Here is a 25,974-nt window from a genome sequence, read left to right as displayed (position 1 = left end):
GTGACAGAAAAATAACACTTCCCTCTTGAATAATTAGTGGATATTGCAGGCAGAAATTAACTTCATGGAATGTGAATTCTCAAAAAGAAGGAATTCAGTTATTTTTATTGCAAAGACAGGTAAAATATCTGGAAAAGAAGCTGAGGGGAAACCTCACTGCTCTCTACAACTTCCTGAAAGGAGGCTGTAGCCAGGTGGGGGTTGGTCTCTTCTCCCAAGTAACAAACAATACAAGAGGAAATGGCCTCAAGTTGTGCCAGGGGAGGTTTAGTTTGGGTATTAGGGAACATTTCTCCATGGAAAGGTTTGTCAAGCCCTGGAGGCCCCATCCTGGAGGTATTTAAAAGGCATGTGGATGTGGTATTTTAGGGACATGGTTTAATGGTGGGCTTGGCAGTGCTGGGTTAATTGTTGGACTCATGATCTTAGAGGTCTTTTCTAACCTAAATGATTCTGTGGCCATGCAAGAGGACCTAGAGAGGTGAAGCATGGAATTGATTTATAATCTTGTGTTTCAGCCAACACAGATTAGAACATGCTTTTTTTTTCCCCACACCAACAGAATGTGTTTCTGGCTAATCCCCTGAAATAAGGGGAAGAATTTAGGATGGTGAATTCTTTATGTCAGAATTAAGCTTCTGCAAACATAACATACAACCTGTTGATAGAAATATTTTGCAAGAGCAAAGCATACCCTAGAGACTTCCTGAAGCAAAGAGATCCCTTTTGCAAAGCAGGATCCACAATTTCACAGTTCTAGGAAATTCACAAATACACCAGCTCATCTATGACTGCTTCCATTTGGGAGAGCTGGGAGTGAGAAGCTGTTTATCCAAAAGTTTACTCTGCATATAAAATTGTAATTCTTACTCTTGGTCGTACTGTGTCCTCTCTGAACATGTTTTAGGCATTCTGTGATTCTTTTAGGCATTCTATGATGCTTCCGTGAGAAAACTCTGCCATGAATAATATGCCCTCAGCTGCTAAGATCTCCCATTTATGCTGGCATGTCTTACATGAAAAGTCATTCAGCAGCTCAATAATCAAGATTATTTGGACTTGCAGATGGAAAGAAGCAAAATGAAAAGAACCATTAGAAACAATGGAGGTGGGTTTAGTAAATGCAGTAACTGGCAGGCCAGAGAACAGAGTGGGGCTACACAGGAACACACAGCATAAGGAAGGAGGCAGGTCCACAAAGACAGGCGTTTGCACAAGTCTATTTTTTTGATCCCACAAATGAAAAAAGACAGCCTGAACATAAACATATTGAAGTCCTCAAGACTCTTCTTCACACTTGTAGTACCTATTTGCTTTGGTGAGCACTCAGCCTTGCTCCTTTGGCACACCAGACATACCTAATCCTGGCTGAATCCACAGGAAAAGCTGGCAGGAAGTCCACAACAGACTTTTTCTCTGGTGCACCCTCACTGCTTAATCAAGCTCCATCTTCAGAGGCATAGATGTGGCTCTTCAAGCAACAAGCAAACATTTTTCAAACATCTGTTCCACTGTTGCCATTCCTGAACTCTGACCCTTGTGATCAGGTACATAATCCTGGCCTTGACTGGTATACACACACTGCATTTGCCTGTTGGATATTTGACTCCTTGCAAATTGAGGATTTTGTTTTCCAAATCATTATAGTACTATCAGCGTTATCTGAACCAGATACTCCTCCACTCATATGCTTGCCAGATCAGATGATACTCATTTAATTTTATTTCAAGTACACACAGCATTTGTTTTAACAGCTTGACATGGATACCTTTCAGTACACGTGTGCATTTCTGCTCTGCACAACTTTGTCAGAAGTAGCCGGTGTGCTGGACTGTGCAGTGAGGAAGATGTTCTGTGATGGTCCCTTGTAAGGACACTACCTTGATAATCCAACACAATAGAGAGAAAGCACACACAGTTTCACAATTATTTCCTTAATATACAAACAGGGTTGTCTTACTGTGACAACTTGGTGTGAGTGGCAGCTGGGAAACCCCTGCATCCAGTAATACTCAGAAACAGTCAGCCATTAGTAGTAGCTGGAAAATTATCTCCTACACCTCAGGCAAAGGTAAATGGACTAAGTCTCTGCCAACAGGGAAGTCCCAGAATTAGAAGAAACAAAGGAAAACAAGGCTTCAAAAAGATAGTGGAAAAGGGAGAATGGCTTCACATTGGGCTCAGTCTCTAGGCTCTAATGGTCCAATTGCCTCTAAAATCCAAACAGCTATGGATTACTGCACAAGCACTTGGTAAGAAAACATGGAAAACCAAACCAAATTGTGATGGATACCTGCTTCTCCTCGAAGGGCCTTCTCCACAGCAACTCCTCTCTCCTCGAGTTGCCTCTGCTTCTCTTCCACTTGTTCCAGCTGCCTCTGGATAATCTGTTCAGAGAAGAATGGAGCTGAGCCTCACCAAAGCAATTCTCTTGCTTTGTCTGCAGCACACATCCAGCACTAAGAGACTTCTGTCAGATTTGCCTTTTCAAAAACAAGACTTTGTATTCAACAACACCCTGTTTCAACAGCAAGCATCACAGATTCCAGTGTGCGTATCTCACAGGGTTGAGATATAACCCTGCTGTATCTCAACTCTTAAATTTGCAAACATCTTGATATTCATTTATTTGCTACAACTCCTATCACCTTTCTGAACAATGAACTGAAAGGTGATGCTACTCAGTCAGCTGAGCCCCTGCCTTGACAAATCCCATCACTCGTAGATGATGTTAACAGTTTTCCAGCAGACTCACTGTCTGTAATTAAAGGTAATTAAAGGGTAATTTGATAACACATTACCCACCAGCACAACCTAGCAAAGCAATGACAGGAGCAGCTCCATCAGGCATTATCTGAGTATCACTGTTCCATTCAGTGCATGATGGTTCATCCATCTCCAGGTAGAAAGGAGTTATGGGCATGATTTTTCTCACTGTAAAACTCTCGTGATAGGTTTCAGCCACCCTTCACTTCTCTGTGGCATGGCATGAAAGTGGGAGCCAGGAGCACCCATGTAGAAAGAGAGGATTCTGTTCTGATACAGCCACAGGAATGTCAGGATCAGGGTGCTTTCATACAGAGCTAGCTGTGTGCCATGACAAGAGGCTTGTGAGACACTACCTGAGCTCTGTGTAACCTCTTTAGCTCCTCTTGCTTGGCTTGTCTGCGGGCAGCTTTCTGTACTCGCCGCGTCAGCTTGGCGTTCAGCTCCTCCTCTGTGTAGGCCCTCTGAAGGAAGGAAAAACAGCAACAGATCTTATTTACATGCTGAGAGATGACACAGGGGCAGGGATGACCATTTCCTCTTCCAAAAATCTCAGAAGGGAGGTGTTCTGTCTTTGCCATGGCTGTGTCAAAAGTCAAGCTTCTGTAGGCAAAGGTGTTCACAGTGCAGTGAGCAACAATTTCAGGATCAAATCAGGAGTGAAGAAGCATTTAAGCCAGCTGCAAAGCTGTGATTTTATATGATATCCCACCCCTGCCTTCCAGTGCTATATGAAACCTCTTCCCAAAGATCAAACCAGTTTTTATTGTCAGTAATTTCCATTTGTCAATAAATTTAGCCAAATGGATTTAGATAAATCAGTGAGTGCCCACCATACAGAGGGTTCATCTTGATAGGGGTCCCCTTGATTTCATTTAAAGAGGATAAAGGCTTGTCTACATAACAGTTACAGCAGTGTAAACTAAGAAATTATTATAGACTAATGTAGAATATTGCACCACCAGAAGCCATCCAAAAGGGAAAAAGCTATGCTTATAGAAATAGAAGGGTATTTCCTCTTCTGTCAGTGGAACTAGTTTTTTAAGACTGTCTTTTTAACACTACTGAAATTTGATTTAGGATCTTACCAAATACACCAATTGGATATATTGTAGCCTAGAAAGGCTTTCTCTCAAAGAGTTTTAAGAGTGTCAAAAAACACTTGACAACTGCACTGAGTAAACTACAATGAAGAAAAAGCCTCTTTTCTCATGTACATGCAAGTAAAGCCTTAAGGGACTGATGTAAACATGTGTCTTCCACTTCTGGAAAGAGATCTCCTCCATGGACAGTCAACTTCAAGAACAGAATGTTATGTCAGATCACCCTAAAATTTGCTTGGTCTAGTTATTGTACTGCCACATTAGTCAGTCTACCTCTGTTGATGGTTCTCAGTGAACAGAGTTTAAGGGAGGATCACAGCTTAATTAAAAATCCCTTGGGTAGGTCATTGGCAAGCACCACTGTTAAAGCTTCAAAAAGCTCACACTTTACTCTTTCTTTTTTGAAAACACAATGGTACTCAGATTAGAAGGTAAAGTGACAGAGCACATGACCTTTCTGTCTGGTGTAACACTGTTGTGACTGCAAAGACAAGACAATAAGAATTTCAGAAAGCAGCAGCTTCTGCTTTGATTTCAGCTTGATACAGAATTTCATTAACATTTGAGGCAACTCAGCAATTTTGACAGCTGCTGATTCAAGTGTGATGATTCATTTGAACTCCCATTGGAAATATTAAAAAAGAAGAATATGCAAACATATTTAAGTGCCTTGAAAACCAATTTGTTCTGAAGCACACAGACCATCCACATCACCGTACAGCGGCGCACTGATGAACGCATGCATTCCGACCAGACATTTCGGAGCTTAATGCATTTTTGGGAGACATCCTCTACAAAGAATTTGCTGCCCATGTCTGCTAACATCTCAGGCATGCACAGTCAGTGTTGATGTTAGTGCACACGTGGTGCAGAGCTATGGGTTCAATGGGTTAATGTAGAGGGGGACATGCAATGCAACAATGGCCAACTAGTGGGAATGGAGACGCTACCTTTGACGAGTATGATCTCTTGAATGCCAAGGCGTGTGGTACATAGATCGACTTTAAAAGGGGAATGGTAAAGGGAGGAAAATAAAAAAAAAACAAAAACAAAAACGCACAAAATGAAGCAAAATCAGTTCAACATTGAAAACAGGTGCACAGTAATAAAACAAAGTGGTTTTTACATGAAATGAAATTGTGCAAATGCTGAACGTGACCCGGACTGATGAAGCACAATGGAACTTCTGGTCACAAAATCAAGTTTCTAGCACTTTCCTGAAGGCAATTAGTTTTGGCAGCCTCCTTGAAGATACAGTCACCTTGGAAATACCTTTTTCTAGAGAAATTATTTGGCCTTTGTCTACCTGTATGAGTATGAAATTCTGGCCTAGGATTTGGAATAATGGCTTATTTCTGGAACATATTTGGTTTGAACTGGCTCGGCCAACCATCCATTACCTTGTCACATAACTCTCCATTTATATTCTGATTTACAGTCTCTCTTAGGAGTTGTGCTTATTCTATAGTTTTAAATTACCTCTATTTCATAGAAATTATAATTGACATTTAACCAACATCATAAATCATATTCACTGCTTCATGAAATAAGAAGCAGCAGATGGGCTCAGAGTGGGTTATGAGTCCTGCAGCAATGGAACCTCCTTGTCTAAAAAGAGAGCCTCCAAAGAGCTTGAGGAGCTAAAATTGGAGGGGGAAAGGAGCAGGAAAAGGAGGGGGAAATCACTACTTAGCCAAGGACATTCTATGCTACCCTGTACCCAAATATAAGGCAAGTAAAGCACTTGGCTTTATTTGCTAAGGAGAGAGGTAAATTTCTCTTTGTGTCATGAAGTCCAGAAGAAGGCATTGTGCCACTCTGGGCAAACAGACAGCATTTTGCACTCTCACATTCAATTAACTAAGTCACAAATGAGAAGCCAGAGAACAGCACCAGCATGTCTGCAGGCTCCAGGAAAAAGCAAGCTACCTGTGGTGGTGAACACCTGAGCACAACACCACAACTGCACAGGAACAATGACAAACACACACATGGTGACAATACACCTACAAACACAACACCCACGTTAGGAAGTCTTGACAAGATGCTTCTCTTGAAAGACACCACATTAAACAAGACTGAATTAACTCACTGCTGGTCACAAAGAACAGGCTGAACAGAGCAGGCTGTCTGGGAAGCAAGCTCACTACATTACCAAAAAAGCAGCATGAACAGGATTTCAGTTTGAAGAAGGGGTTCACATAAAAGTTAAGTAGCACACAGTAAGTCAGCTCTTACCCATATAAAGTAGCAGGCAGGTTATAACTTAAAAAATACAACTCCCACCCCAAACCAGTACAAACCCAACTTGGTCAGACTCAAAATTTGGTTACATTTCTTTTGACAAGAAGGCATTTCAGTGTTTGCATGTATATTCTACATCCTTGGATAGGATATAACAAAATGAGGTAAGTCAAGTTTTCAGATCCATATCCTCTAAAAAAATACATTCTCAAAACTATTCTTAAGAAAACAGGCAGATGCTGAGGAAATAAATTCTTAATGTAACTCCAGCAACAGCAAATGAGTGAAAAGGAGACACTGCCACCACACCCTTGGCAGAGCTTGTGAGATCTTTTCAGTAGGAGGATCCCAGGCATCTGCCACTGTCATCCCCTCCTGTGCTTAGAGATGTGAACTTTCTTTCTGCAAAAGCCATTTTAAATCTAAGTGGCCCAGTATAGAAAAAAATGACCATCAAGGCAGACCAAAAACTCTGTAACTCTTATCTGAACCCCAGGTATTGGGTATCTGTCCTCTGCTGGCCCCAGGTACCTCATTCTTCTGCATCTCTTGGAAAATGCAGAATTTCTCATGAAACGCCTTGAGGGCATGCAAGGGGGAATGGAAGGGGGAGAGAAAAAAGGGAAGAAAATAAAAACAAAATAATCTTCCTCTCAGATGAGATCTAGACCAACTAGGGAAAGAGATTAAAAGAGAGATAAGTAAATACAGAAAATTCCTGTTTAGTTCATCAATTTCTTCCACCAACCTTAAATTCATTCATTAGCTATTCTAGTTCATTCTAACATAAATACTTTGAAAGCATTTCATATGACACTTCAATTTGCAGTATTTCCATGCCTTTGCCATCTCAGCCAAGGATCAGCTTGGCATCTGAGACTGATTTGTGCACATGGGATGACAGGTTTGAGACAGGAAGCACAGGTGACTGTGCCTGTGACATTTCCCTCCCAGAGGCTCTTTTCTTCTTGGGCTTTTTTATCACATGTACCAGGCACCACCAGGGAAGAACAGTGGGAACACAGTTTTCATTTTGGTGTACCAAAAGAACCTTAGTGTTCTGTGGGGTCAGTAAAATCTCTACATATTCCTCCAAACCTTGCCAGTTCTGTCGAGCAGAGCTTAGAGGCTCTGAGGAATGAAAGCAGGATTCTTCATTACTAATATCAAACAGATCCTTAAATTATTCTCTTGTTTTGGCATTAACGGTGACATTCTAAAATTGAACCAAATAGTTTAAAAACAACTGGCTTTGAAACTTTGCTTTCACCATACATTTTCCACATTTAAATGTGTGCAATTAAACTAAATCCTTATACTAAATCTCAAGGTCAGTAGGGAGGTGCACAGCAAGCTCCCTACCCTGGACTTCAGGAGAGCAGACTTTGGCTTCTTCATGGATCTGCTTAGTAGAGTGTCATGGGATAAAGCCCTGGAGAGAGGAGGGGACCAGGAAAGCTGGTTAAAACTCAAGGATTGCCTCCTCCAACCTCCAAAGCAATGCATCCTAACAGAGAAGTCAGGCAAAAATGCTGCGTGGGTGAACAAGGGATAAACTCAAATAGAGAAGGAAGTCTACAGAGGGTGGAAGTAAGGGCAGGTAGCCTGGGAGGAATACAGAGAAATTCTCCAAGCAGCCAGGGATCAGGTTAGGAGAGATAAGGCCCTGACAGAAAAAATCTGCCCAGGGACATCAATGGCAACAAGGAAAACTTCTATAGGTATGTCAGTGATAAAGAAAAACTAGGGAAAACGTGGGCCCTCTCCAAAAGGAATCTGGAAACCTGGTTATCCAGGATATGGAAAAAGCTGAGGTACTCTAACTTTGCCCTGATTTTCACCAGCAAGTGGCTCCAGCCACAGCATCCCAGTTACAGAAGGGCTTGGGAGAATGAACTGCCCGTGTAGGAGAAAGTCACCTTTGAAAACATCTAAGGCACCTACTGGTGCACAAGCCCTGAGGGAATTGGCAGAGAAAGGGCCTGAGCCACTGCCCATCATATTAAAAAACCTGTGTCAGCTGGTGGAGTTCCCACTGACTAGAAAAGGGGAAACAAAATCCCATTTTTAAACGGGAAAAAGGAATACCCAGGAGCCTACAGGCCAGTCCGTCTCCTCTTAGTGCCCAGTAAAGTAATGGGCACTGAGACAATGGATTCTTCACATAAAAACAGTGGAGAGTAGCCTGTAATCATGAAAACAAGTGAAACCATCTTATTTTAGATAGGATAGTCAGCCAAGTCACAGGGAAACCTGCTCCATGGGAGAAAGAGTAAAAACAACAACATTAATCAGCTAAGTTTCGGATGTGAGTCCCTGAGTCTGTGATCTGAATGGTGCTAGATCCATCTAAAATGCATTTCCCACCTACATACCTCTCGTTTGGATTTCTGGGAGGAGCGTTCCAGAATATCATCACTGGAGAGGTCAGAGTCCTCTGAGAAACTCAGGTGTTGCCGGAGCTGTAAATCTGCAAAGTTGGGAACAGGAAGGGGAAGTTAGAGAAGTGGTAACAATTCTTTCTGTACACTCTTCAGAGCTCAGCTGTAGGTTGTTTGATTGAGCACCAAAACTATTCAGTCCTTTATGTTGTGCTGCTTTGGAGGAATCAAAGAAACCCTGCTCCACGAAATGACCAGCATGAGTTTGAGCTGTTCTAAGAGAGCACCCCTTTTTTCAAATGCTGTTAGAAATAATACTCATGGCTCTCTTTTTGTGCAGTATCAATGCTCTTAGGATAGATACAACATTTGGAATGACAGCAGCTGGCTCTGTTTTGGCTGTTTGTACAATGCCAGAGAAATGTTAACAGTTTTCAATTGTATTTATGGGCAACTTATTTACTGCATCCCGAGCTGCCATTAAACATCTCTGCCTGCAACTGGTGAGCATGTGAATGATTTACAGGAGGCTGCCAAGTCCTTCCTTCAGAGATCAGCAGACAGCCACCAGATTACTGAGAACAGGAATAACAGCATCTCTGCAGTCTTCAGCTTCCACGGAGCCAGGTGGAAAGAAAGAAAAGAGATCAGCCGAAGAAAACATGAAGATCAGATGTAAAGTAGGGATGAAATGTCACAAATTCCAACAAACAATGCTTATTTCTCAAATCTAAGACATAAAACAGATGTGCCTTGTATATATTGACAGTTAAGCTTTTAGTTAGGGTTCCATTTTTTTTCTTTTCCCAGTGGATTCTGTCAGTATGCAGACACACAAATCTAGTCCCTAACACTTACCCCACTCTGCCCCTCTGACACTGGGGAGCAGCAGCTGAATGACAAAGCAAACCAAAACTACTTTCAAGGATACCTCAGAAAAGTAGAAGTGCACAGTGCAGAAGCAGTTATCTGTTATACCTGCAGCTGTAATCAGTGGAGAGGGTTTGTGCTTGCCAGAATCCACGGTGGCATTACTTGAGGGAGTACTTGGGCAGGATTTCTCATCAGCCTTTTTCTTCTTGTCTTTCTTATAGCCAGAGAAAACAGACTTCCATAACGACCTCGGCTTTGTTGCTTCCTCTGTCCCACCACTAGATTTGTCAGAAAGCCTGCTATCATTTTTGGACTTCTTCTCCTTTTTGTTCTTACGAGGGGAGAAGAGGGAACTTCTTTTCTTACTCTTCCCACTGGAGCCTTCTGAAGAGCTGACAGACCCTTCAGGCCCAGCCATATCAGCAGGAGGAGTGGAGTACTTCTCAGTAGCAGAATTATGTTTTCGTGCGGATCCCTCGGCTAATTTCAAGGCCAAATGCTTTGGAGAGTCATAAAACAACTCTTTGGTCTTCAAGGGCATAGAAGATGCCTTTCGTGCCCTCGGGGCCCCAGCAGCAGCAGCCATCTCCATATCTTTCATCTTACACAAGTGTTTAGCCATGGCATCACGTAGAGCTGGGCTCTTGACAGATTTCTCTCTGGCTCTCATTCTTTCTTCAGCAAGCTCCTTGGCCTCCACAGAAATGTCAGGGAACACTCTCTTCTTTTGGTGAAGCCCTCCTTCCATTGAGGGTGGACCACCATTTTCTTTGACCAAGGGCAAAAGATGTGGTTTCTCTGGTCTTGGCCTACTGGTGGGAGGTGTAAAGAACTTCTCGTGAAGGCTTGAGTCCTCTGTCCTGTCATCGTACGTGTCTTCCACATCATCGGCAAACGGAATTTCATCCACGCTCTCCGCGAACGACTTCCGCACGTCTTCTCTCCTGGCCGGGGGGGACTCCTTGGCAGGAGGGGCCGGCTCCTGGTGTCGGAGGACAGGAGGTGTTGATGCTGGCGTTGGAGGTGATCTGGCTTCAACCTCGTTCTGCCAGAGCGCCTGGTACCTCTTCCTACGCAGCGTGGCCGGCTCCTCGTTCTGAGGAGGCGGTGGGGGCGGGCTCGATGGAGGAGTCAGCATGGTGGAGTCAGAGGTGTTGAAGCTCTGGCTAGCCATAGTTCTCATGTTAGATGAGCTCTCCTGAAGGCCAAGCCCAGAGCTGCTGGATACATCTCCCCGTGCTTCAGTGGAAATCTTTAGCTCTCTTTCTGATGGGGACTTCGGAGTGAGCAGAGAAATCTGCTCATTTTCTAACTTGGATAGTCCCTGTCTTCTTGGGGCAGGCTGGGGTTTCACAGGATGGATCCTTTCATCCCCTGAAATATTCCTGCTATTGAAAGTCTTCTGAGGAGTTGTCTCCAGAGCAGACACAGTGAAGTTGCTCTCTGAGCGTTTGTTTCTGTCCACGGGGGTGAGCCCTAAGCTCCTCCGGATTTCAGCGCTCTTCATCCAGAACTCTTCCACGAGGCTGCTCCGTTTCAGGGCTTCTTCTGCAGTAGTAGGGCTCCCCAGTTTTTCCACCTCACCATCCTGGCCCCTAAGGGCCAATTTGGCTAAAGGAGTAGATGTTAAGGCTGGGACGGGTTGGAAACATACTGGAGGCTCCACTGGGGATGGAATGGATGTTTCAGCAGAAGGCAAAGGCTGGGAACAAATAGGCATTTGAGCAGATGCTGGGGATGAGGGCAGTGCTGGTGCTCCTGGCTGAGACTCTGCTAGTGATGAGGGTGCAATGGCTTCTGGTGATGCCACTGGCTGGGACAACACTGGAGATGGTGGCACCAAAGGGCTCTGAACTTTCCTGTCTTTGGGAATTTCATCCTTTGGTCTTTCCTCAAGAATGAAAGGCTCAGGAAAAAAGCGTGGCTCTGGGGATTTTATTGCACGGCGTACTTCAGCCAGGGGATCTTCTACATCCTACAGAAAAATGAAAAGGAGGGAAATTAATAATCACTGGGCACAAGAGAATATGATTTTTTTTTTTTTGCTTTTAACAGACCTAGAGATAAGGAAACTATCCAAGTATCAAAATATTAATTTAATGTCCTAAAGTCTGCCTGCTAAACAATAACTATGTTTGATAGCATCATTAGATGGCCAGCAAAAAAACAAACTTTATTTTAATAGAAAGAGAATGCTGTCAGCAACTGCTGTCAGCAAACAAGACTCGACCCACTGTAAACTGCTCTGTTCTCTCCAAGACAATATTTTAACAATTCCTTAAAAAAAAAACAAAAACAAAAAACAACCAACTGAAACATTTGGAAGGGAAAATTTGAATTGAACATTTTAAGGGTCATGAACTTCCATCTCTTACACACTGCATACACCTGCAAGCTGCCTCCCAGGGCTGACAACACGACAGTACAACACTGGCATGCCTCACTTCCTTAAGCTGAGCTGTGCTGAGCTCTGGAACAAAGAGACCCTGCTTTGGTTACCACTGTAATTTTTAATTGCAACTGTACAGAATCTGCTTTTGGCACATAAAAGACAGCCAGACCAGGCTAAACAGGAAACATCTTACTTATGGCTCCCCACATTTATCACATATATCTGTTGTTAACTGCTCACTGAAATTAAAATACCCTGTGTAATTCAGCTGGGGCTTTGTTATGGGAACTTGTGTGGCTGTGATAGAGCCACTAAACTCTGAAGACAGGAAAGAAAGAGAGCATACATTATATTTTAAGCCTAAATTAAGTCAAATTTCAAGATCAGCATAAATATTAGAGACAGGAAAGAAGGAGAGCCTACTGCTGTCAGTCCTCATTAGTTTATCCAACAAATTGTTTTATTGAACTGCAAGTGCTAAGTAGAAAATAAGAGTCCCTTTCTTACCTCTGCTTGTTTTGCTTTGGGACTAGCAGCTGGAGACAGGGGGAGAACACTGTCACTAGAGGGCTGGATAGGGATGGATGGCTTGCATGGATCTAGGGAAAGGAAAAATGTTCCAAAAATACATAAACCATTAATATTCTACCCTTTTTTTAAAGTTACACACAGCAATTTCTCAGCTTTTTACAAATTTTAGATTGAACATCTAGAACACAAAAAAAAATTTTAAATGTCAATAATGGTACAGACTTTTTAATGTAATGACTTTTACAAGAACAAGCAATTAGAAGAGTTCTCACATTTTACAAAGCTCTGTTCAATGGATTCAGAACATTCTTTTCAAAATGTTAGTGCAAGGGCAGACCTTGCCAGTGAGAGTAGTGAGATGGTTCAAATCCAAGAGACTCTCTTCTAAATCCCACAACTGTATAGACTATCTCAAATGCAATTAACATCAGCCAAGCACTGAAGAGAGAGTGATTACCTTCTGTCACACTGCTAGAAGCACCTTCTGCTTCTTCTTCTTCTTCATCTTCCTCATCCTCAGAGACTTTTAGTTCTGGCCTTTCTACACCACCCTGGCGTAAGCGAAACTCCGCTTCTGCATCAGATGCGATGTCGTCTGATCATGGATGGAGAAAACCAAGAGAACTTGGATACAAGCCCATCAGGACATACTACTTTCTATTCACATGGTGCTAACCACTTCCATAACCTGAACACTTAAATGTTCACTCCTTTTTTTGGTGTGATAATTAGTCATTTAAGCAGTAAATGTAAGCAGTAAATGATTGGATTGTTAGTACAAAGAGTTAAATCAGTAACTGAAGTCCTGCCTTATGAGATCTCAGGAAAATCTTCAACATTTTCTGCCATATGCAGTTAATTTTACAATAGCAAGGGAAGGATTCTGACATAGTATTATGGAACTTTCACAAATTTAATTCTATTTCTGTTATGCATCAGGATCAGTATTGAATACAGACACAAGACACGTGGTGAGAGGACGTGACAAATTCATTACATAATCCAGGACACTGAGGTTCTTCTCTTTCTTTTTGACCCTCACTCCTGGCTCCCTCTCGAAACAAACTCCCACACCTCTAAAAACAAGACCAGGTTTAAGTACCCTCATGCAAAGTGTTCATTGCCAACACATTCTGTTCACACAACAGGTTTAAAGGCTGCACAGTGGTAGCCTACCATCGTCCAGCTCTGCACCCGTGTCTCCCTCTTCACCTGCCTGCCCTTCTGTGTCTGCAGGCTCTGTGCCCAGCTCATCCTCCACATCCTCCTCCTCACATGGAGCTAGAATATATTCAGATATTGAGGAAAAAAAAAGAAAAGAAAACAAACACTACACAGTGAAAAAGTTCTGTATTTGAACTGTACCGACGGTTTATACTGGAGATGTTTATCAGTTACTGTCAAAAGAGGAAATCCTGAAATGTGTCACCTGGAGAGACATCTATGGTGAAGTGACACTTCCAGACTCCAGCGAAACAAGGAATGCCTGCCCTTGGGGAGCCTCCAAGGCTCTTGCAGTCAAAGCTGCCAGGGCTTTTCTGAGCAACAGGTGTGAAAAATTAAACGAGAAGGGGACTGGGAAGACATCAAACCAGAACAAAGGTTACTGTTCTTCCAGGAAGATTTTGGTTTCTTCTTCACCACAACAGAATAGTTACCACCACTTGATAGAATATGAGTATTAGGTCAAAACTGAAACTTCACAATTAACCAGGACTGTTCATCTTGAAATTGAAACTGGTTTTGAGGGTGTAAGTCAAAGAGAGAGTTTAGTTATGGAATTGACCATTGTGACACTTGGAAACTGTTTAACTCTGTGCAGCTACAGCAGTCTTTGGTAAGGTTTAAGAAAATGCATATGCTGTACAAGTGACTAGTGCACAAATTGAGATACTTTACAGTAATTAAAATGCCATATATAAAACTATTTTTCTATTACAGATCATTAATTGAGACACTTTTAAGTAATTCAAATCACATATTCAAACTTTTTTTTTTTTTTTTTTTTTTTTTTCATTTACAGACCACAATTTGATTTGCTGGGTCAAAATAAAGAAAAGATTCTTGAATTTGTAACTCTGGAAACTATGACATCTGACACTACTTCTTTTGACAGGATTTAATTACAGGAGGAGAGACAAGACCAAAGTGTGGAGTATAAATCTCATTATTAAATGATACTTTAAAAAAAAGCAACCTATACAGGAGATAATTTGTTACTTTTTTTTGCCTTTTTTTTTTTTTTGTTAAACATTTCCACTAAACATAATTTAAATATTAAAAAAAAATAAAAATGAGCACTTCCAGTTCCTGATCCTTTTTATTTACTAGTGACAACATGGCTTTTGGAACTATTTATATTGTTGCATTGCTAATTAAGACAATTTTGAAAACAAACTAACCCTCTTTAAAACTGAGGTCTTGCAGCCTCTCCTTTAATACAGGTTTTTGCTTATTTCAAAAGACAGCCTTCAGCAGGGGGTTTCAACCTGAGAATTTCCCTTTTTCTGTGCTCTGTGGTTTTATTCAGACAGACAAATGCATGGATTAGTTTATTTTCTGTCAGCTCCTGTGAAGAGGCAGTTCCACACATGTGTGATATTCCTATTCCTCTACATCAGAGGATTATCAAATCCACACCCTCACCAGTGCTAAGCACAGGAAAACTGAATCATGTGGCAAAGGCTGGACTGCCCACAGGAGCATTTATAAATCTACTCAACAAAACCAAACCACGTCCCAGTCTGATTGTTGCTTAGGTATGCAATAGCTTATGTTATTTTGGAAATGATAATGTCATGGAATGGCTTCATGGTAACAGCAAATGTGAGTAATCTTAATTAGAACTTGCAAAAAACATGAGTGATGTTAAGAATATCTGAATCCACCATGTATGTGTGAGTCTTCAGATCCAGAAGCCATGAACGGACGTGACACACACAGATTGTGTTGGAGAGAGAGGAGAAAATCGGGTTTTAAATGGGTCGGTACAAAAAACTCAAGGGAAGATTACAAATGCATCAATAAGTAACAACTTGGTGCAAGGGTGGATCCCATTCTGAGGGACACAGGAAGCTTGCAGGTGGCTGGTTATATGGCACATATACTGTGCATATACAGATATGCAGTTAGGATAAGGAGCAAGAGGCCAAAAGCTGTCACACAATAACTCAGAAATTACACACTAGGGCAGCCAGAAACTGGGATCAGCACTTGGTTGGTATTAGCTGGCAGCTGTGAGCAGCCTGCATCGTGTGCAGACACCTTGTAAACACTGCTGACTTGCCAAAGCAGCAGCAGAAGCAAAGTTTTCAAGGCAAGCTGGCTATTCTGATGTGCCAAAGCAACTCAGCTGTAGGTCAACTAACTAGCATGGACTGCTCCACTAATTTAGACACCACATCTTTACACAATGTACTCCCTTCACTGGCATCCCAGAATCTTCAGGCTCATCAGTTTGTAATAGAGCTTAGAGGACCACACAAAAAAAAATCAGCTGAGCTCTACCATCCTTCAACTTTCCTGAGTAACGTGAATGCCAGGTCAAAAGAGATACAACAACCAGCACTATTCCTAGAGATCCTAGCTTTGACTTATTCTGCTTTCCTGTTTTCTTCACCACATAACTACAGTTTGCAGTTGCTACAGAGAAATGCAATTTATTTAAGTGCTCTCTGCCACTTAACCTTTCAACTGCAAGAAAGCCCCACGCTCTTTTAGTCTAAAGGCTGGGGGAAGAAGAGCTGGCCCCATCTTCAGTTTGCAAAGCAAATGGAAGCGCTCAGCTGGATCCCTCCTCTGTCCCTGCAGCCAGGATGAGCTGTCCTGGGCCTGCCTTCGGGGGTTACGATGAGTGTGGAGTTCATGCGAGAAGGAAGGGGCTGCCTGAGCAAGGCTGACATGCACGCTCCCCGTCCCCCCCTCCAGTCCACTCATGCAGCAGCGACAGGGCCGTAAGTTCCAGGGTTAAAGTAGCAGCTCAGCTGCTGAAGGGTTATTGTGCATTGGAATACATAGAACATCACCAAACTACCTCCAGGGACCGTCTCCAGCCACGCCTGTACCGCCTCATGGCGTACGGAGGGAAGGTCGGATGCTGAATTTAAAAAACAATAAATTGTAAGAAGGCAAAATTAGACCATCAGTCAGAGTCTAAAACAGAAGAGTGACAGAGGGAAACTTTTCAGCAGCAAATACAGGAATAAAACCTATGAAATTTCAAACAACCGATTCCAGGCTTGAGAATTAAAGAGAGATAACACACAAATGTCAGGGGCCTAATCTGCCTTTGGGATCTGTAATGTTAGAGGAAATATGTGTGGCACAGTGAGAAGGACAGCACATCTGACCAGCAGGCTGCTGCTCCCCTTGGAACTCTGCAGAGGAGGGAAACAGAGAAGGAAGAGCTGAGCAATGGGAGAGGGGTCCCAGGGGTCCCAGAACCTGCACTGCCCAGCAGATGAAGAAGAGCTCCCAAAGCAGAATGAGAAGGACTTCTGGCAACTGTGACACTGCCCCAGGCTGTCACATCAAGCCTTGTCACTGCTGCTGCCAGTGGGCTCTCCAAACACCTCAGATCACACAATACAGCTCCTCAGCCAGGAACAATCTACTGAACTTACAGCCTGTCCACAAACAGCCTTTTAAATACCCAAACTGCTGATAATACCTGCACACGCCTCTACCATATGACAAAACAACAGAAGCAGGTAATCATAAATCGGGATAGTCCTACCTTGGCCCAATTTCAGGGGACAGAAAGAAAATTTCAGAGGACAGAAAGGAAATACTGACTCTCTTCCCACAGGAATTTGGAAAGATCATGAAATCAATTTTGGAAAGATCACTTATTGCTGACAACTGTAATAGTACTCCATAAAAAGTACTCCAGGAGAGTAAGAATTATAAAATACAAATTAAAATAAAAATTTGGATACTAGAGTGATGCAGACCCCAAGCACTTAACTGCTGTAAACTTAAGAAACTGTGTTAACATTTTTTTCTTAGTGCTTTTTAAACATTAAACACTCTAGCAATACTGAAAGTTACAGACAGTTGAACACAGCCAGTTTCTGCAGCTGCAGTGGGAACAAAATACCCATCTCTTATTTGTTGGGAGCTGATTTCACACCAGAAAATCCCAGTGCATTCTACAAACTGCAAATGTAAGTACAGCCATACTGATCTGGAATTGTGTATCAAGCCAGACCAGGATTAAAAAAGCCCCTATACCAAACATCTAAAACTGCAAGGAGAAGATAATTATCTGGAATAGAAGGAAATCAAGAGCTCTGGATTTTTAACCTAAATTCATTTTTTCTGTGAAAGACAGCTTCTCACAGGAGATTTGCTCCCTCTACAACCCTGTCACTGTGGTTGCAGACTGAGAGAAGACCACTGCTCACCCCCTGCAGGGTGAACTTTGATTTAAGCCCACAAATAAAGCACTTATGACATACTTACCTTCGGACACTCTGTAACATAGCCTAGAACAAGGGCAGCAGGGACTCATATGAGATCTAAACTACCAGCATTTTCCCCCTCCAAAGTTTTGCTTTGTGTAATTGGTAACCTGCACATTAGAGGTAGATATACTCTCGAATCTTAAACACAGGGAGTCAAACCCTGCACTGATCAGATTTGCCCTTTGACTCACATCATCCCCTGCTAATACCAGATGCAGTTGCACACTTGGAAAAGAAGCAGCACAGAAAAATGCTCTATACAGAAGCTGAATCTGCTCAATCTGTGCTCTTGTAGCTACACAACACAGCCCCTGACCTTTCCCTATAAAGTGTAGAGCCACAAAAAGCACGAGACTACCACTATCAGCATCCCTAGCCAGTTACAGAGGGCTGATTGCCAGCACTACCAAATCATATGTGGTGAGGAAAAATGCTATGGAGTCAAAGCAGGCAGACAAAGAGGTCAGAAGTCACACTGTCACGGAGCTGAGAAAGCAGCAACTTTAAACAGACACTGACCTGAAAAGCAAAACATTTAACCAAGTGTAATTTCAGTGCAATTTGAGAGCAGTTCCTTTCAATCACTGCTGCCCCTGCTGAAGTCACTGCTCTTGAAGGGCGCAGAAGCAACAGAGTTAAACAGCTGCAACTGTGATCCAAGAACCGATGGTGTGGGGCTTGGGGGAGATTACCTCTGGAGGTGGAGGACTTTGAGGCTGAGACCATTTTTTCCTCCTCCTCTCTCTCACGGATGTGTGTCCAGTGCACATCTGCCAGGATCTCCAGAGGATCCACCGGATTTACAATCTGCTGCAGCCTAAGGTTTCCAGCTAGCAGGAGGAGGGCACGGCATAACAGGTTGTAGGCAGGGTGTATGAAGGGCAGGGAGGAAAAGATGGGAAAACAGTGGAAAGGAAAGGTAGCACATCATAGGAAAGGAAATAAGAAAAGAAAATATTATTGGCTAAGATCAGTTTGCAAGACAGACAGAAAAAGCTCAGCACCGTGTGCGCACGCGTACACCATCACAGCGCTCCTCACGCCTCCCATCCAAGCCGAGTAACGCCATTCCAAGGGCAGAGGGATGCTATTAAAAACATCATTAGACATCGTGCCTACTGCAAGAAGCTCCACTGAAATGAAAGATGTTCTCTGGCTGTCCAACAGCATGTGGTATGTAAATACCAACTGAGCAGAAATTTCCAGCTCCTTCAGCCTATTCGTTGTGATTATTGCCAAAGGTGTCTTGCTGGTAAAGGTGAGGGACAATCTCCATCTGATTGATGCAACAAGACAAAAGGTTTTTCATTCTCTGCTATTGGGTTAGGCACTTCTTTCTAGTCTATTCTTAATAATATGATGGATCTGAGTGTTTCACGTGTGTATGCACACATGGGCACATGCTAATTTTAGCACCTAAAACACCGCTTTGTTTACTCCTGGCTCTTTTGTACTGACTTGTTCAAAGGGAGAATTTTTTTCTGAAAGATACCAGAATTTTGGTTGTGACTTAACAGCTCCCCAGAAGGGAATTCCTGTCACACAAATTATTCTGTTTAAGAGGAATTGCTTTACTCCTCAATTACCTGCCTACACAAAGCTCAGCTACTTATGGAATGTCAAAGAGAACAATGGGCACCTAAATCAACTGATGAGCTTGTTTAACTTCTGCACAACACCTGCCTTGGGAGCACTTACTCTGAGGTATTAAATTTATAGACCCTGTCTCTATTGCTGTCAGCTCTGGTTCTGTAACCCAGGCTTCACTTATCCATAACAAAATAACTGGTTCTGAAAGTGTTCACCTATGCATTGTCTGCAGGAGTGGTCTTCAAAAGCAAATGTCTCAGCCTGGAAGGAAAATGCCCACTTAGTTTATAAAGTATGAAGTCAATTTTCACAACAACTGGATTACCACTGAGTAGGGCAAAGCACTGTTGCAGCAGTTTAGAACCTCAAAAGCAGTTAGATTTTCATATGGTGCTCTAGTGTTTGAAGGAAACAAGACACATTAGCAGCATTTAGAGCTTGCATTCATTATTTCCTGCTGTCTCATTTTAACAAGTTCCTCTCTCCCAGCCATGTCTTCCCCAGACATGACAAAGTGTTTGGGATTTCCGTCTCAGGAATGACTATGTGTGAGATTTGGCATTAAAACTGCAGAAGAAACAGGCAGAAGGAACTGCAGGAAGGACAGAATCAGCAGATGCTCATTAAAGGGAAACGGGCTCAGAGGCACAAACTCAAATGCAGAGCAGGATTCACAATGTAGCCAAGTATTCCACAGCTTTATGTCTCTGTGGCCTCAGCAGAGAGTTTTTATATCACTCAGCACAACCACATGGGCTACCAGAGGCAGTGGCCATCCTGGATCCTGGGCTGTTCCCACTCCGAACCAAAGCACTCGCATGCAGGCCCCAGGATCAGTAGAGTTAGCGTTTGCATCGCCACACAGACTTTTGGGTTAAAAGGTTTAGGTTTGCCAGCAATGGCTGAGAAGAACAGAGTCACTCAGCAAGGCTCGGAAAGAGCAGGTCCCACATGATCTGCATGTTTGAAAGTGGATTGCTCTGGGATTTAGGCCACTCTAACATTTAGTTTCTCCACAAGCCTCTGGACTGAGGCCTGAGCCTGTCCTGTCCCTCTCACCTCTTGCAATAAATAATGAGCAGCACAGCCAGACATCAAAGGCTGCTGCTTGGCTTAGAGGCAAACCTAACACTTCTTTAATGTCTAAGTGCTTGAGAATTTCAAACAACACCTAGCACGGCCTTTCCTCAGGACTGCCTGCTAAGCTTTGCAGGAACATTAATTGCACTTAGATTTGGAATGGCAGCTTTCCTCCATTCCCACCATAGCACCCACTAGCACTTTATAAGCTGTGGGCAGGCCCAGTGTTTTCACTTTATTGGTTCAATGTTTGCACTTTACTGGAGTGAGGAGCCACCTGCAAACCAACTCCAGAGTCAGGTCTGAAGCACCCTAGCAACTGCAACAGGAGGAACTTCTTCATGTATGCCCTTCAGCCACCTTACTAATACTTCTCATTCTTATCACAGAAAAGTTAAATGGCAAAAAAAAAATATGTTTCTTCCTTTTTTTTTCTCTTGGGAAAAAAAAAAAAAAAAGTCAGAAGCCAAGCTACTGTTATTGCAAACATAAACTGTAAAATATGCAGTTTGACAACTGCATATGCCTCCCCTTACATGCAGGAAGGTACTTGGATTTTCCTCTTATATATTCTGGTTCTAATGAACCACAATGAGGGAAAAAGAGATTAACAAGCTATTGGGACCAAGTGTTACCAAAAAACCAACTATCAAAAATAAACTGCAGGAGAATGCATCATGGAAAATCATGCAACCAGTTAGATTTGAATGTCTGATTAATTTTATTGCTGTTATGTAACTGTTTGAAGAATCTTGAGGGATTGCTGTAGCTTGATTAGTTTCCTTCCAGACTCTCCCCACAGACAGACACACACAGAGGACAACAAGAAAAGCAAATTTGCTGACACAAGCAGTCTAAAGGCAGTACTTCTCATGTGTCCCATGTGTCTGAGATAATGCACAGGTGCAACAAGTCTGCAAGTATAAAACAAATCTGATATTCCTTATAACCTGGAAGTCACCATTCATGCAAATTACAGTAGTAAATTGTCCAGGTTTTCTAGAAATCCTGAGGTACTCAGCAGCTTTATCACCTCCCTAAAACCAGTGGCAATGACAAATCTGATTTATGGCACTCGAACCAATGAACCAGTTTTGAGGGAGCTGGTAACACAATTAAATAAAACACAGAAATTCTTCATGTGGGACCTGCTCTTTAATACCTTCCCAGCTCCTGTGGGGAAGTGGAAGTGGGGATAGTGTAGGGGTACCTTTAGGTGTACCCGAGTCCTCTTCGTCTGAGAGATGTTGAAGCCAGAGGCCTTGCTGCAGCTCTCTCTCCCAAGGGTTATACTCCCCCTCTACAGCAGAGGGAAGCACACATCCACATTTAACACCAGACACGCGTGTGCACACACAAGCCATGGAGAGAGGGAAAGAGAGAAAGAGAGAGGACAGGATCAGAAAGAGAGACTGCCTGGAAATGCTGCAACTCCCTGCGCTCCCGCTCCGTTCCAAGCGCCTGACAGGAAAACTGCTCGAATGAAACAACATCCGTCCAAGAACGCCACTGCTCAGCAGACTGAACACACAACATGCATGTTACCATACTTATAAAGAAGTCTTGATTTCCACAGACTTTGGACACTCAGCTCCTATATTGAGAAAGCAGCCAAGGAGCCTGCTGAGCTCATCAACGACACTGCCACTGAGACGCAAAAAACTGGACCTCTGCTCGCAGTAGGCAGCCAAAGACCTTTACGAAAAAGCTCTTTGGAGTCTACAAGTCTCCTCAAAAAGGAAATGTGAGTATAAAGACAAAGACAAGAGCAGTGAGAAATTTGGCATGGTGGTGAAACACTGGAAACATGTCTATTCTGAGCACAAACTTTGCATTTTGATGACTGAGACAAACACAGGGGAAGGAGTCTTTCCCTAAGGTTTTCCATAGAAATCTTTCAAAGCTTTCAAAGTTAAAATGGGAATCTGAACTCCCTTACTCCTCAAGGCCATCTTTTAACTTGGTAGAGCTACAAGCACCTTCTTGTGGAATGCCCTGCTGACAGTGACAGGGCACTACCCCTTAGTGAGGCACTCTAAAACTGAAAACACTGCAGCAACAATTCTTCCAGCTCCTGCTGTCAGAGAGCAAAGGGCACATTCAAATCTAACTCCAAATAATAACAAAACCCAACCATAAGCCAATACAGCAGCAAAAGGCTGTGAATTGACATGTTGGCATGGTGTATGGGAACCATAATGTGTTAGTACTAGTACTCTAAACTGTCCTGTGGGCAAAGTCCTTCAGTATCCAGAATGAACCACCTCAAGCTCTCCTCAAAAATAACTCCCTCAAAAATCAGAGCAACTAAGAAGTGAAAGAAGGAATAAAGTTTTCCAAGGCAAATCTTTCTTATTCTGCATGGCAAATACTTAACTCATTTTCCCCTGCTAGTCAGCAGAAAGAAAGGACAAAAAGCAGAAAAAAAGGACAAACCAAGCTAACCTTCACTTGACTCTTCATCTTCTTCCTCTTCGTATTCCTCTTCATCATCATATTTGTACTCAATCTCATGATTTTGCTCAGCCTCAATCTCTTCTTCACTCTTTCCCTTCAGGAGGGCATGGATACGCACGGCTTCTTTCCATGGAACACCACCCAAGTCTGAAGGGGGCTGCTGAGGCAGCAGTAGTTCATCATCCTCCTCCTCATCTTCCTCCTCCATCTCAGATTCTGAACTACTGTAAGGTTTTAGGAAAAAAAAAATAAAAATAAAATATTATATTGCTAATACTAAATTATAATATTAAAGATTATGAAGTCAATGTTTTCTTGATCAGTCTTAGATCATTAACAAGTCATTTTTACACACATAAACCTGATAACACTGATTTTCAGCTTTCAACCTTTCATAGGCCTTTTAGTGACAGCATCACCTGTGGGCTGCAGTATGGTCCTTGCCCTGCTGCTTTCAAAGAAGGTGAGGCAGCAGAAAAATGCCTGTGAAGCCAAGTCCAAATATTTCTGCAGCATTTATTGTTACATTTCAAGACAATTGAATACAACAGAAAGAAACAATTTTCCTCATATCACATTGCTCTTGATAAATGGGTGCAGAAGTTCTTTACAGGATCAGAATGTAGAAGGCCACGTCTTTTGATATAGAAGCTACTGCTAAAATACCTAAGATGATTTTGGCACTTGCTTCTGTGAACCAGAGAAATCTTTGGGAGTAGAAAGAATACAAAATACATCAGGCAAAGGATACAGCATATGAACTAAGGAGAGATGGAGGAAAAAAAACCCAAAGATGTCTCACTTTTCTGCATCACAGAAATATGTATCCAATTAAGCACACAGTGTACATGGTGGCAAGAAACTGTAGGAATCAGTGCAAAGATAATTCCAATAATGAGATTATTATTCCCACAGCAAAGTCTAAACCATGCAAAGCCATAAATCATTAGTGCCTTTCAGAAATCACCTCAGTTTAATCTAACAGTTCCTCAGCATATGCAGCAGGGGCAGGAAATGTAACCACTTAGCCAGTGACATTTAATCTAGCTCACTTACTTGCCAGACTACCTAGAGGGACTGAGGAGAGAGATGTTTGCATTTGTCACTGGAAAATGAGTGAGGACCACAAAACAGATCTTCTCTGCAGGGTGAAAAGGTGTTCTAGCTTTGATTTACCTTAATGGACCACTGTCATAACAGAACTGCATTAATTAGAGCAACTGTTGGATGATTCCACTATAAATCTTCAAAGGCCCAATTCATCTGACTGAAGGAGAAAACTGAGAATAATGAAAGTTTGGGTGAAAAATCTGGGAATAGTATTTCTGTTTCCTTATGCCCACATCATTGGCCTTTGGTAGAACCCATTCCACGTGGACAATGAAAGGGAAAATCAACAAGTTGAAAGTAATGAAGTTTACACTTCATGTAGGTCTATAAAATACAAATTGTACAGTTGTAGCATCATATTTACATAATTTTATTCATCTACTTGTCTGAGAGGCTATTTTTGATAGCAAATCTAATAAGGAAAACACTTTGTTCATGCTCTGATTGTCACACACTTTTGTCCATAGGCTCTTAAATTCTCCTGACTGGTCTGCATACAAATAACATTATTTTGCTCAAATTACAAGCTGCTTTTTCACAGCATAAACTCAATAGTTATTTTTAACACACTGCCTGCTTTTCACATGTGAAATACTGAATACAAACACTGTTGGCAAGCCATGGGCTTGGTGCATGGAGGCCTGAGCATATTCCAAAGGCTTTATACAGATACTGTCACAGAGATAAAAACTGATGTTCCCCTTCTCCCTGATTTACTGTCCCACCCTTTAGCATGGAAATAAACCTGACAGGTGCTGCATGCTGGGGGCTTGGTGTGCTGTCAATAAGGTTTACTGCTGTTCAAATTGTTGCCATGGGTGCTGGATGGGATGAGCTGCTGCTCTTCCACCAGCCGGCTTATCGCATGGAGGAGTGACGACACAAATTCTTCACCACACAGCTCACTTTACCTTCTTTGGCTTTTATTTATCACTTGGCTTTTGTTTGACCTTTGAATGCTGAGAAATGAGAAGCTGAAAGACAGCAGTGAGAGATGGTGTGGTATAGTGAGCATTCCTTTCAGCATAGAAACCCTGTGCCATAGGAATTGATTCGACAGCTGAAATTGTATTTTCCTATAAATCAGAAATCAAGGACCAAGGTAGGCTGCTCTACAGAATTTACATAAGCAGTTGAGTATCTCATTAGAAAAACGTGTATGTACACAGATTTAGTGCTGAGGAAAGGAACTGAAACCTAAACTGTGGCATTGAATCTCTTCTCTTCCCTTGCCATACAGACCTCTACAGCAAGCAGGACACGACACCAAAACTGGAGATGGCACACTGAGGGCTACAGCAACTTAAAAGCAATGAATAAGCCATGCAAGTGGTTTCCCACACCTCAGACTCCTGTGCAGTCTGGGTTTAGTTGCTAAATTAATCTTTTTTCTTATTGAAACTTAAATAAGATTAGCTCTCTTTTGAAAGAATATACTTTGAATACTGTTTCCTGTAAACTTTCTTTGCAGTGTGTGTGTGTGTGATGCGAAGCTGTGCACCAAAATGTGAGGTCTCTGCCTGATTTCCATCACCTCAGTGAACCCTGAAAGCCCAACCCATCCTTCATAAGACATGGAGGAAACAAAGAGTTCCCCATCTCCTCTGCCTCCTAGAACAGAAACTACACGATGAAATGTCTCCGTGTTTCAAAAACTTTAGAAAGGACAATGCCAACAGTTAAAAAGAATAGAAAGGCAGGCAAAGTCTGATGGAATGGGTGTAGAAAAAGCTGGTGGGCAGTGTGTGCTGACCTGCTGGGCACATCCTCCTCTGTCCCTTTGTCCAGCACGCTGCTGAGGTTGTGCTCTGCCAGCGTCTCCTCGGGGACCTCCTCCAGCTCCTCCTCGCGCTGCAGGGACAGCCGGTAATTCTCCAGCTCGATGCGCTCGGGAGTGCCCCGCAGCCGCTTGGCCAGGCTGGGCTCCTCCAGCCCGTTCACACTGGAACCTGAGAACAAGCCAGGCAACAAACAACAAATGC

General features: G+C 42.6%; 1 protein-coding gene and 1 long non-coding RNA gene across 52 annotated transcripts in view; one reads left to right on the top strand and one right to left on the bottom strand.

The window, feature by feature from the left end:
- LOC111928097 (uncharacterized) overlaps window positions 1-14,587 on the top strand; it is a 29,837-nt gene extending 15,250 nt beyond the window's left edge. For both annotated transcript variants that reach the window (XR_015285942.1, XR_002863909.2), the window contains exon 4: window positions 14,314-14,587. This is a non-coding gene — a long non-coding RNA (uncharacterized LOC111928097). The remainder of the gene's footprint in view (window positions 1-14,313) is intronic.
- MICAL3 (microtubule associated monooxygenase, calponin and LIM domain containing 3) overlaps window positions 1-25,974 on the bottom strand; it is a 172,032-nt gene that overhangs the window by 19,492 nt on the left and 126,566 nt on the right. For 10 of the 50 annotated variants that reach the window (XM_086885962.1, XM_086885970.1, XM_086885963.1 and 7 more), the window contains 13 exons: window positions 25,746-25,941; window positions 22,871-23,106; window positions 21,636-21,725; window positions 18,448-18,585; window positions 16,324-16,386; window positions 13,467-13,571; window positions 12,748-12,885; window positions 12,267-12,358; window positions 9,473-11,342; window positions 8,489-8,583; window positions 4,820-4,870; window positions 3,123-3,230; window positions 2,294-2,387 (listed from right to left, as the gene is read on the bottom strand). In XM_086885962.1, coding sequence (XP_086742088.1) covers window positions 2,294-2,387; window positions 3,123-3,230; window positions 4,820-4,870; window positions 8,489-8,583; window positions 9,473-11,342; window positions 12,267-12,358; window positions 12,748-12,885; window positions 13,467-13,571; window positions 16,324-16,386; window positions 18,448-18,585; window positions 21,636-21,725; window positions 22,871-23,106; window positions 25,746-25,941 — 3,276 coding nt within the window. The remainder of the gene's footprint in view (window positions 1-2,293; window positions 2,388-3,122; window positions 3,231-4,819; window positions 4,871-8,488; window positions 8,584-9,472; window positions 11,343-12,266; window positions 12,359-12,747; window positions 12,886-13,466; window positions 13,572-16,323; window positions 16,387-18,447; window positions 18,586-21,635; window positions 21,726-22,870; window positions 23,107-25,745; window positions 25,942-25,974) is intronic. The other 40 variants (XM_086885957.1, XM_086885981.1, XM_086885989.1 and 37 more) reach the window with 14 other exon arrangements.

The sequence above is a fragment of the Cyanistes caeruleus genome, chromosome 4 (assembly GCF_971803275.1).
Source record: "Cyanistes caeruleus chromosome 4, bCyaCae1.hap1.1, whole genome shotgun sequence".
NCBI lineage: Eukaryota > Metazoa > Chordata > Aves > Passeriformes > Paridae > Cyanistes > Cyanistes caeruleus.
Note: the sequence above shows the minus strand (reverse complement) of the source record. Positions and strands in the feature narration are given on the sequence as shown.